General features: G+C 42.1%; 1 protein-coding gene across 1 annotated transcript in view; it reads left to right on the top strand.

The window, feature by feature from the left end:
- The window catches only part of retreg1 (reticulophagy regulator 1), a 52957-nt gene extending 43672 nt beyond the window's left edge, over positions 1-9285 (top strand). Inside the window, exons 6-9 of the mRNA XM_060932261.1 lie at positions 483-605; positions 729-799; positions 884-1007; positions 5251-9285. Coding sequence (XP_060788244.1) covers positions 483-605; positions 729-799; positions 884-1007; positions 5251-5684 — 752 coding nt within the window. The 3' untranslated portion in view covers positions 5685-9285. The remainder of the gene's footprint in view (positions 1-482; positions 606-728; positions 800-883; positions 1008-5250) is intronic.
- The last annotated feature ends 2742 nt before the right edge of the window (positions 9286-12027 follow it).

The raw sequence follows: 12027 nt of genomic DNA, 5'->3' as shown, positions 1-12027 counted from the left end.
CTTGATTATTAACAAACTTGTACTTTGGCAATTTCATCAAGGTGTGCTTGCTTTCTGAAATCAACTTCCCTCACAATTTTTATCATAGCCCCGCTGGCCGAAAGGCCCGAAGAGGGATTATGTCGTGGCGATGTCTGTCTGTCCGTCCGTCCCAGGAAGGATGCTCACCTTCTGAAATCAACTCTTCTCACAATTTTTGGAGGAATTTCACGAAACTTGGCAGGATTCTTTGCTATATGTCGGTAATACGCATATTGTAATTTCGTTCAATTCAGTCGCATTATGGCATAGTTGCGAGCGGGGGATATTGTGCTCTCAGAGCACTCGTTTATCCTTGTGATTTATTGCAAAAAACCTTCTACGAGTGATGAAGTTGAGGAGTGTATTTGAAGAGCAGTTTCAGAGCTCACTTTGCCTGCAGTTTCTCCAGTTTCTTGCAGACTGTGATGCGTGTTAATGTGATGTTCATCTGTTTGTCTCAGTGCTAGCCATTTTCCTGTGGCCTCTAGTGTCATCACATGAGTTTGGGATGTGGCTGGAGCCAGTTCTGCAGAAACTAAACTTTGGAGTGGGGCACTTTGTGCAAAAAATGAAAGAGAATCATGGTAATCAAGTTTGTTTTCTCTGAATAGCGACAGCATGCATACATGCACAATGAATTTATCTTAGTTCATAGTACCTGATGAGTGCACGTGGGGATTGATATTACTTGTCTTTCTTGAACCCAGAAAAGAGGTTGCTCCAAGCAGAGGCTGAGAAAGAAAACATTGAAGCTGATCTGTCCTCAATGTTCCCTAAGGTGGGTGAACTTTTATTTATTTTCCATTTGGCAGCCTTTTGAATTTGAACGGAAAGGGGAACTGATGCAGCTGCTTTGTTTCAGCTGGACTCCACAGTGTGCAGGGAGCTGTCTGTATCAGACACCGAGGTCTCGGAAGTAACATGGACCGATAACGGCACCTTTAACTTATCAGAGGGACACACACCTCAGACAGAGAACTCCGAGGGTGAGTTTGTCTGTCCTTTCAGTTTTGTTACATTGAGTTGCTCCTTGATTGTGCATTTGCACCTTTTTACAAGCACAGCAACATGCTTTTGCAGTTACACAAAAGTCTTTGCCTACAAAGGTCTCCATAATCAACTAACATGACTGAATGGTGACACTTGGTACCTTTTAATGCTCCGTGATTAGTTTATTGCTGTAAATAATATACGTTTTCAATCCACTGAAATATTATCGGGAATGCATCTGGAATACGGTCAATCACAACAGATGGGAGAATTAATGTTAGTGACTAGTGGATGGGCTGAGTGATGTGAAAAAGTTGAGCAAATGGGACGCAGTGCAATGCGGCAGCGACCAATGGAGGGTGATACACTTGTTCCCCCCCCCCACTGTGAAACATCCATATATTTGGTTCCAGATATTTGTTCCTAGTCACAGAACCAGGCAGTGACCTCCACCATGCTGCCTGATTACTTGAAGTGATTGAAATATCCAGCACTGAACAAAATCAATTTATACACAAGCACTTTCCCCATGTCATTTTTTTTTTTTATTAATTTATTTTTTAAATCCCTCGCTGGCTGAAAGGCCCGAAGGGCGATTGTGTCATGGCGATGTCCATCCGTCCATCCCAGGAAGGGTGCTCACCTTCTGAAATCAACTCCTCTCACAATTTTTGGAGGAATTTCATGAAACTTGGCAGGATTCTTTGTTATATTGTAATTTCGTTCAATTGGGTCACATTTTACCAGAGTTACAGCCCTTGATTAACAAAATTATACCTTCACGAGAGCGTGTTTTCTTTCTGAAATCAACTCCTCTCACAATTTTTGAAGGAATTTCATGAAACTTGGCAAAAGGCCTTGTTATATGTCGGTAGTACTCATACTGTAATTTTGTTCAATAGAGATCTTGCAGTCACGTGACCGGAAAGTACACAACCCCCATCTTGTCGGTCAAAAACACCGCTGAATACTGCTGCACTCGTGTACAGAATGGATCAATTTCAACCGACGGACTACACGGCTCATTTTTCTAATGAACAGATAACTAGATATATGTCTAAAATAAACGATCTACAGATTTGTGACCCTTATGGCTTACCGGACGGAATTTTCACGACCGGATTTTGAACTGCCAGCGGAATACCCGGACGTGTATGATTACCTCATTAACTTTCCCTCGCCTTTCAGTGGTGAAGCACTGCGTGCTTATAAATCTCTGGACAGTTTTCTTTACAGAAATTCAGGATTTGTCAGCGACTCAGATGTGGCATCTTGTAAACAAGAAAATAATCCTCATTGGATGGGTAAGTCACTTAAGTATTGAGTATAGCACTGACCAGCCGATTATAGAATAGAATAAGGTAATTCCAAATCGTCCGTCTTGTTTACATGGATCTGGCGTTGGAGAGGTAGAGGCTTGGCAGTGGAGGTTTGAGTAGCTGTTTTCTGAGCTTAGTCAACAGGCCGGCTCTGCCTGTAGCCTCGCTTTTGCTTCGGCTCCCGGCGCCGCCTCCTTCGCTTTGCTTCCGATAACAATCCACGGAGACCCCGCTGGTCTCGCTGTCTCGTCCGGAATGTTTTTTTTTTTTTTTTTCTCGTCCGGAATGTTGTGCATGCGATGGAAATCGCTACAAACCGTCATTTTCTGCTGGAAACCAAAGTCCAGTAAGTCCATACGGTTGTAGTGGATATTGAAGTCCGGTACAGACGAACAACACGCAAAAATACACACAAAAAACATAAAAAACGTGCACAGGTAGGGAGAGCTTGTAGCCACAGCCGTTGTAGTAGAATTGTATATAGTAGGGTTTTCCAGAAGAAAAGGTAGAAGTAAAAGCAGAAGTAGAACCAGAAGTAGAAGTAGAAGGCGGAATATGGTGTTTGACCGACACGATGGCGTCTGTCACAATCTGGATCGGCTGTGACGTCACATGCAAGTGCTCCATTCAGTTGTATTTTACCACTTGTGGCCCTTGATTAACAACTTTGTACTTTGACAATTTCATGAAGGTGTGCTTGCCTTCTGACATCAACTCTTCTCGCAATTTTTGGACGAATTTCTCGAAGCTTGGTAAAAGGCCTTTTATATGATGGTAATACGCATATTGCGATTTAATTTCATTTGTGAAAATTTTACCAGAGTTTTGACTCTTGATTTAAATAACTTGTACTTTGACAATTTCATGAGGGTGTACGTTCTTCTGAAATCAACTCCTCTTACAATTTGTGGAGGAATTTCACCAAACTTGGCAAAAAGCTTTGTTATATGACAGTTATACGCATATTGAAATTTCGTTTAATTTGGGCAAATTTAACCAGAGTTATGCCCTTGATTATGAACAAACTTGTACTTTGGCAATTTCATCAAGGTGTGCTTGCTTTCTGAAATTAACTTCCCTCACAATTTTTATTATCCCCCGCTGTCCGAAAGGCCTGAACGGGGATTATGTCGTAGCGATGTCTGTCCGTCCGTCCCAGGAAGGGTGCTCACCTTCTGAAATCAACTTCTCTCACAATTTTTGGAGGAATTTCACAAAACTTGGCAGGATTCTTTATATGTCGGTAATACGCATATTGCAATTTCGTTCAATTCAGTCACATTTTACCAGAGTTATGGCCTAGTTGCCAGTGGCGGATATTGTGCTCTCAGAGCACTCTTGTTATTTATTTAAACAGGGGTACGTTTTGGGGTCATACCAAAGACCACCAAAAGAAGGGTACCTACTGTCACCTGGCAAGGCATGCTGCAATACAGATGCGAGTAGGGAGTCAAACTCTTGCAGTTACCTGAAGTCTAGTCCCCCACTGTAATCCTAGCTATATAATAGGCGAGATGCTGAGGTCTATGGAAATGGAGAGCAAAGAGCTGGTTAGGACTGGGACAGGAGACTGCCTGGGAAGACCTGGTGTGGGAGGGACTTTGACTTGATTTGACCTTTTGATTTGTTGAAATACATCTGTTTTAGTTCGGAGGGCATTGGATTTAAGGTCAAATTGGTGGTTTTTGTTGAAAACAAGAATGTCCACTTTCGTGTTTCTCAGACTTTTTCAGACCAGGGACCACTTCATCTATAACCCCCTAAATATCCCAAACAATAAACAATGAGCCTCCTTCAGCAGTATATTACAAATTACACACTAATGAAATAACAGTTTTATAAATACTATTGCCAACTCACTCACTGTTGTCCATCTCTTAATGGGAAGAATGGTGCTGCTTATTCTGATACATCAGCGAAGCAATGTCTGGCTCCAAACTGGACAGTTTTAATCTCATATTGGGGGCCACATTGATCTGGCTGCACTGATTTATTTTCTCAAACAAAGAATTATCATGTCTTTGCACTTTGTCCTCGCTCGTGTCGGATGTTTCTTGTGCTTTTCTTTTGACTGACCTGGTCTTCAGGCACCAATCCGTTATCTTTTTGACAGTTTGATACTAAGTCTAATTTCATTACTCGTAGTTTCTCCGCATTCCACATTCCCTTCACATTCAGAGGTGACGTTGATATGAAAGTGTAACCTAAACTGCCGTAGCTATAGGCAGTGTCGCAAAACTGTTGGCTTGCTTCATGTCAGACAAATTCAAATAATAGGCTACTATTTGAATTTACATCGGACTTTATTCAATATAGAAAACAACTCATCTGTGCTACTCATAACTTCGCTTTTAGATAAAACGATATCACGTGATATCACGTGATATTTTTCACGCTGGTTTTCAACGGTTGGTTTCCGTTTCCGGTTGAGAGTACGCCGCGTGCGTTTTGGCTGCCGCTTCTCAACGGAGCTTTTTATTTTTTTCCCCTTTTGTTTTTCTTTTTTGTGTAGTTTGATGTTTTTTTCTGTTTGAGTGTTTTGTCTGCCGGTTGTGGTGTAGCTCCGGACCCAGTTTTGGCGTCAGTTTCAATCAGGCATTGGTCTGCCATGGGTGATGCCTGTGCTCTTCGCTATGGACTGCAGTGAGCTCATTGCTCTTTAACATCAGGGTTGTTCAGCGCTCTATGACGGTGCTTTTGTGCTTGGTGCGGTGTTCCAAGCGATGTTGTCTGGTGGCGTCGCGTTGGCTGTGCAGGCGGTGTGGGATTTATCTTTGTGCGCCTGGTGGGACTGTGGTAGCTACGCCATTGGAATTACATACTGACCTGGTATCTGATTAACTCTGACCTGGTAGAACTGGTATCTGATTAACTCAATCTTGCACTTGTAAAGGAAACTTTCTGATTTCTTCTGATTTAGATTTAGATCGTCGCAGTGAGGAGGAGGTGTTCTCTGGTGGCCTCACTGACTTTCCGTCCCTGGATAATGGTGCAGGGACAAACGGGGATGATGAGGACCTAAGTATTGGTCTGCCCAACACGTCCTTCCCCCAGCACAGAGAAAATCGAGGGACAGGTCTGGGGGACGAGGCTGCAGCGACTCAAGCTTTGGGAGTTCTCCAGAGAACAGCCGAAAACGCCATCACAGCCGCAGTCACTGCTGCCATACAAGAGCGGCTAGAATCGGCAATTGCTGACAACACAGACAGTGAGGCTGAGGACTTTGAGCTGCTGGACCAGTCTGAGCTTGAACATCTGGAGGGTGAGCTAGGCCTGGAAAGAGCGAGTGGTGAGGCTCAGTCCAAAGACGCCAAAAATGCTGGTTTTTTCTCCAAACTGCTTGGGCATCAGTAATGACATCATCTTTGCAACGGGGCAAAAGTGGGTAGAAAACGGTCCTAGAGGCTGGGGAAGGTCCAGAGTAACGATGGTATTCCATTTTTTTATGTTAAAATATTTCAATTAAGTCACTTTGTAGTAAATTCCAAATCCACAGAGGAAGGATGTTACTTGTGCAACGATGTGTGAGGATGGGAATGAGGATTTGATACATTCAGGTTTTTTTTAAAAATATATATATACAGTACCAGTCAAAAGTTTGGAAACACCTTCAAATTTGATTTTCTTATTTTTTTTCCTACATTGTAGAACAATACTGAACTCACCAAAACTATGAAATAACATATGGAACATATGGAATTCTATGGTAAACAAAAGTGTTAAACATGTTTCATCTTTTAGATTCTTCAAAGTCGTCACTATTTACCTTGATAACAGCTTTGCGCACCATTGGCATTATCTGAACCAGCTTCATGAGGTAGTCACCTGGAATGCTTCTCAATTAATAGGTGTGTCTCGTCAAAAATGGAATTTCTTGCCTTCTTAATGCATTTGACACCATCAACCAGTAAAGAGTAAATAATAAAAATACAGTAAATAGCCCTGTTCGACAACTATAGTAATCCATATTATGTCAAGAACCACTCAACTAAGTAAAGAGAAATCAGAATCAGAAGCACTTTATTGCCAGGTATGTTACACACACGAGGAATTTGACTCCGGTTCGACTTAGCTTTCACAGTACAGACAGAAGAAAGTATAGGAAAAAAAAACACACACAGAGAGAGTCTCACTGCAGTGAACTCCAGGGGGAGAATCGCATTTCTACAGCGACGGCCTTGAAGGCAGTGCTGGCTGGGAGAGCCAAGATAAGATTGGAATTTGTTTAGACTTAAGATGGGTAGACGTGTCCTTTTTCGCTTAACCCACTTGTCCATTCTGGCCACCAAAATGATCCATTTCTTTTTGCAAAGCCATCAACTTCTCCATGATGTTATCAATGTTGCGATTCAAGTTCTACAGCCACAGTCTGAGTGCCAACGGCTCTGCCCACCGCCTCAAATTCATGTCGGGCAGCTTTGTGGGGCTTTGAACAGCTGCCCCCGTTAACTGATTTCCTCGATACACCAGGGCAATGCCAAGTCCAATCAGCAAAAATCCTGTGATCATGGTTCCGAATAGGTAAATATCCTCAATGTCCTCCACGGAAAGAATCACCAAGCACACCACACGCCACTTCTCCCAGGCATTCATGGTGTATCTGGCTGCAAACGTTCCGGCAGGACAGGCAGGTTCCCCCGAACCCCAGACTTCTCATCGAGAAGATTGTGTCAATTGCGTGAAGTGACCAGTTGATCAAATCCATAATTTCGATTCGGAGAACAGTGCAGGAAGGGTCTCTCAGACAAGACGAGTCCGCAGAAGCAAAGCAGGAGAGAGGCTTGTCAGGAAGGGAGAGGCTGAGAAATGAGAGATGAGAGGAAAAAACACCCACACATTTCGCTCCTATCAGGACCGGAATGTGTAGGCATTAAAAAAAACCCTCAGCGCAGCATTCCGTGAAGCACGGAGAAGAATTAACACAACAATTACACAAAAACATAGAAAGTATGAGAGAGCAAAGTCCCGTGGCAGCCATCTGCAGCGCCAGTCAGTCATTACTTTAAGACACTAAGTGTCTTTTAGTTAATTGAAATAAAGAAAAAACATCGAATTTGAAAGTGTTTCCAAACTTTTGACTGGTACTGTATATATACACACACATCTTTTTCATTTATCCACACACCTTACAGTGATTTCAGGCCTGGTCCCCATTTTAAAAGAAATTCTATAACCCTTTTGTCATTTGTGTGTGGCTTTATGATCTGAACCTATGCCCAAGCGTGACGCTGTAGTACATTAAACCTCGTTCAACTCAAACCAAGCCAATATCTAAACAAATTAGTGTCAAAAGTTTGTACTGTAGAAACAGTTTTTGATTTTTTTTGGCTATATTACACATTCTATTCACAGTGACATTCTGTCTGAGAGTTATCATACACGATACTATAATATCTCAAAAACCAAACACCAACATAAATAACTTTTCACGACACAACCCAGTTCAACCCGTGAAACGTTTTAATTCCTTTTTCTATCGGGTGCCAACTTAACAGAGATTAGTTTCAGTTATTGGAGGGAGATGCTCATGATGTTGCTGCCAAACAAACTTCTTAAATTCAGTGAGTGATGTGCAGATCTCCTCCTCTCAGCGCCTTCTTTCCTGATAATATACACATCTCAAAGGCCAAAGAGACCAGGCCTCTCATAAAATGACAATCAGTAGGGTTTCCACATAGATAACTACGTCATAACCAAAAATTGTATACGGTACATCTGTAACTCAAGCAGATACTCATGAAATATCTACTTCTTATGCTGCCTATTTTATTGTTTTTTTTTTTTTTATAGGCTTTGTATTTTTTTTTTTAATTAAGCATTGTTTTGGAGCTGAATGTCTCAAAACAGGACTTTGCATGAATAATCCTTTTATTTGTATTTGCTCCTTATTTATAGAGCAGTGCGACTAGGCATTAGAGAACGCTGACACTGAACTGTTTTGAGTTTTGAGCACATTATTTCAAATAAATAATTTTCTTTGCCCAAATGCATCCATCTATCCACTTTATAAGGAACACCTGGACACCAGGACATTCATTTTAATCAGCCAATCATGTAGCAGCAGCACAATGTAAAAAAAAAAAATCATGCAGATACAGGTCAAGAGGATCTGTTGATGTTCACATCAAATTCCAGAATGAAGAAAAAGTCTGATCTCTGTGACTTTGATCGTGGCATGGTTATTGGTACTAGATGGACTGGTTTGAGTTTTTCAGAAACTGCTGATCTGGGATTTTCACACACAACTGTCCCTCGAGTTTACACAGAATAGTGCGAAAAACAATAAAACTTTGAGGGTTCTGTGGGTGGAAATGCCTTGTTGATAAGCATTTCGTCCGAGGAAAAGGATAGAATAACTCCTATAATCACTCTTTACAACCGTGGTGAGCAGAAAAGCATCTCAGCATGCACAAAACATCAAACCTTGAGGTGGATGGGCTACAACAGTGGAAGACCACATTGGGCTCCACTCCCGTCAGCCAAAAACAGGGAGCTGAGGCTATCCTGGGCAAGGACTCTCACCCAAATTGGACAGCTGAATTTTAGGGGGAAAAAAAAATCTGTAACTCTAAGCTCTTGACCTGTGTCTGCACGATTTTCTGCATTGCCCTGCTGTCCATTGATTAGTTGATTGGACGGATACAGGTCATTTCGTCCAACGCCATTTCGTCCAATAGTTAAGACCTTTCATCCAAAGCTTTTTTCATATGCACTATCAATTATTTTATATTTCAGATACATGTTTGTTCGAGGGCGGCACGGTGGTGTAGTGGTTAGCACTGTCGCCTCACAGCAAAAAGGTCCTGGGTTCGAGCCCCGGGGCCGGCGAGGGCCGTTCTGTGTGGAGTTTGCATGTTCTCCGTGTGGGTTTCCTCCGGGTGCTCCGGTTTCCCCCACAGTCCAAAGACATGCAGGTTAGGTTAACTGGTGACTCTAAATTGACCGTAGGTGTGAATGTGAGTGTGAATGGTTGTCTGTGTCTATGTGTCAGCCCTGTGATGACCTGGCGACTTGTCCAGGGTGTACCCCGCCTTTCGCCCGTAGTCAGCTGGGATAGGCTCCAGCTTGCCTGCGACCCTGTAGAACAGGATAAAGCGGCTAGAGATAATGAGATGAGATGTTTGTTCGAAAAAAGGAGGAATTCTCAATGGAATTTGACCGAAGCAAAACACTTTTGCAAAATGATAACGAAACCGGAAATGATGGGAATCAGCGAGTGTCAACTTCGGGTGCGTTCGGCTTGGGCTGCTTGTGGGGAGAGATTGTTTTTATTAGACCAAATTACATAAAAAATCTATTCTTGCACTTACCAGATATCCTTTATATAGGCACGCTGATGCTTCTTGATCATGTGCAGGTGAGCCTCATTTACAACGTGCGTGCGAGAGTCCGCTCAGGTGTGCTCCGGACTGCGCGCACGTCGAGCGGACTCTCGCATGCGGGCTGTTAATGAGGCTGACCTGTACATGATCAAGAGGCATCAGTGTGCTTAAATAAACACTGAGAAAACGCACGTTCGGTGCGAAGTATTACACCGCGTCAGTGCGCATTACCAAGCCTTATTCTCCCATGTAGATGCCGTGGATTTCCGATCCTGTTTCCTGTTCTTAGTTTTTGTCTTGGCCTGATTTTAGCCTGTTTGTGTCTCGCCCGACCTTTTGCTAGTTTCACGTTTACGAGATTGCCTGCCATTTTGGATTGTTTGCCTGTGTGTTTTTACAATTGTTAATAAACATTATGGTTTGTTTATATCTCGATCTTGTCGCACATATAAAATAACTGATAGTGCGTATGAAAAAGGTTTTGGATGAAACGTCTCAACTATTGAACGCCATTGGACGATCTTGATTGGACAACTGCATGAATTTTCAGGTGTACAGGTGTTATATACATAAACAGTACTCTTCTGGTCCAGTAATTAGACAATTCATTGATTTTATTTAGTCAATTATTGACCATTTTTGAATAAGTTTGGTTGCATTTTGTTCCAAATTAAAAAAGAAGATGGATTATAGGAAAAAGAGAAAAACGGATGGCTAACATTTGACCCCATTTGGCTCCTCTTTATATTCACAGCACTGAGGGTTCTGTCGGTTTAAAAACTGTCGTTCTTCTGTGAGGTACTTAACGTCTATCGAAAATCACTTTGTAAATGTACTATGAAATAATGTAAGCAGCCTAAACTCTTCCTAGTATCACAATGACTCACTATAGACTTTTCTAATGTGATTATTATGAACGTTATCCAAAAAAAAAAATTCTTTCAGTGTCTGTGTGATTCCAAATGCATCTGAATGTACTATTTATTCCTTTCTTCTCCTGATAGATTACTTCACATATGATTGCCTTATATGCCTGTGTGAACTGTGTGTCAGAATGAAAGAACATTTAAAAAAAATAGTTGTATGTAAATAATCTTAAAATGTGATTAAAATATGAAGATTTAAATTCAGCTGTGTCTTGCCTGTGCTTTCGGTATGTTTGCAGGATACGACCAAACTGGAAGCTCATGAGAAACTGAGTCACACTTTAACGCAACAAGTCCATGTGGATGTTTTTCTAACTCGCTGTTCTGCTGTTTGGCCGACAGGGGGCAGTACAAGCTTCTGCCTGCAACTGACTTTGTATGCTGTGTCTGGCTTGTTTCACTAAACTTCATAAAACTTGCTTTTTTATATATATTTATCTCCATAATTGAGATGCCAGTCTGTTAAAACATGAATTGGCTGATGTTTGTTGGTTAAACTGCTGTTAAATTATCGATATGAATTCAAAATAATATTTATACTAAAAGGATGGCATACTGAAGAAGTCACACAAGTCAGGGTCTCTGGCTCGACCCTAGGTTTAAAAAAAAAGGGCTTGTAGGTGGGTCAGCTATGCTAAATTGGCCTTAGGTGTGAATGTGTAAGTGCATGGTGCCCTGCGATATACAGTCGAGCCAGAAAGTCTGCACACCCCTTTCACCTTCTCCACATTTTATTACCTTACAGACTTATTCTACAATAGACTGAGTTGAGATGTCACAAAATTCTACACAAAATAGCCCATAACAACAAAGTGAAGGCAGGTTTTTAGAAAATATGCAATTTTATTTTACTGACAAAAATGGGTTATTTAGGGATTACATATCTGTACACACCCTTAGGCTTATACTCGGTTGATGCACCTTTGGCAGCAATTACAGCTTCAAGGCATCTTGGGAAAGAAGCTATGAGCTTGGCACACTTGTTTCTGGACATATTTGCCCATTCCACTTGGCATGTCCTTGCAAGCTCCGTCAGGTTGGATGGGGAGCATCGGTACATGGCCATTTTCAGCTCCTTCCACAGATGTTCAATTGGATTCAGGTCTGGGCTCTGGCTGGGCCACTCAAGGACATTCACAGACTTTCTCCGAAGCCACTCCTTTGTTCTCTTGGCTGTGTGCTTTGGGTCGTTGTTGTGTTGGAAGGTAAACCTTCGCCCCAGTCTGAGGTCCAGAGCACTCTGGAGCAGGTTTTCTTCAAGGATCTCGGTGTACTTAGCTGCATTCATCTTTCTCTCTATCAGGACTAGTTGTCCCGTTCCCGCTGCTGAAAAACATCCCCACATCATGATGCTGCCACCACCATGCTTCACTGTATTAGCCAGGTGATGAACGGTGCCTGGTTTCCTTCAGATGTGATGCTTGGTATTCAGGCCAAAAAGTTCAATTT

The sequence above is a fragment of the Neoarius graeffei genome, chromosome 1 (genome assembly GCF_027579695.1).
Source record: "Neoarius graeffei isolate fNeoGra1 chromosome 1, fNeoGra1.pri, whole genome shotgun sequence".
In the NCBI taxonomy this organism is placed as follows: Eukaryota; Metazoa; Chordata; class Actinopteri; order Siluriformes; family Ariidae; genus Neoarius; species Neoarius graeffei.
Note: the sequence above shows the minus strand (reverse complement) of the source record. Positions and strands in the feature narration are given on the sequence as shown.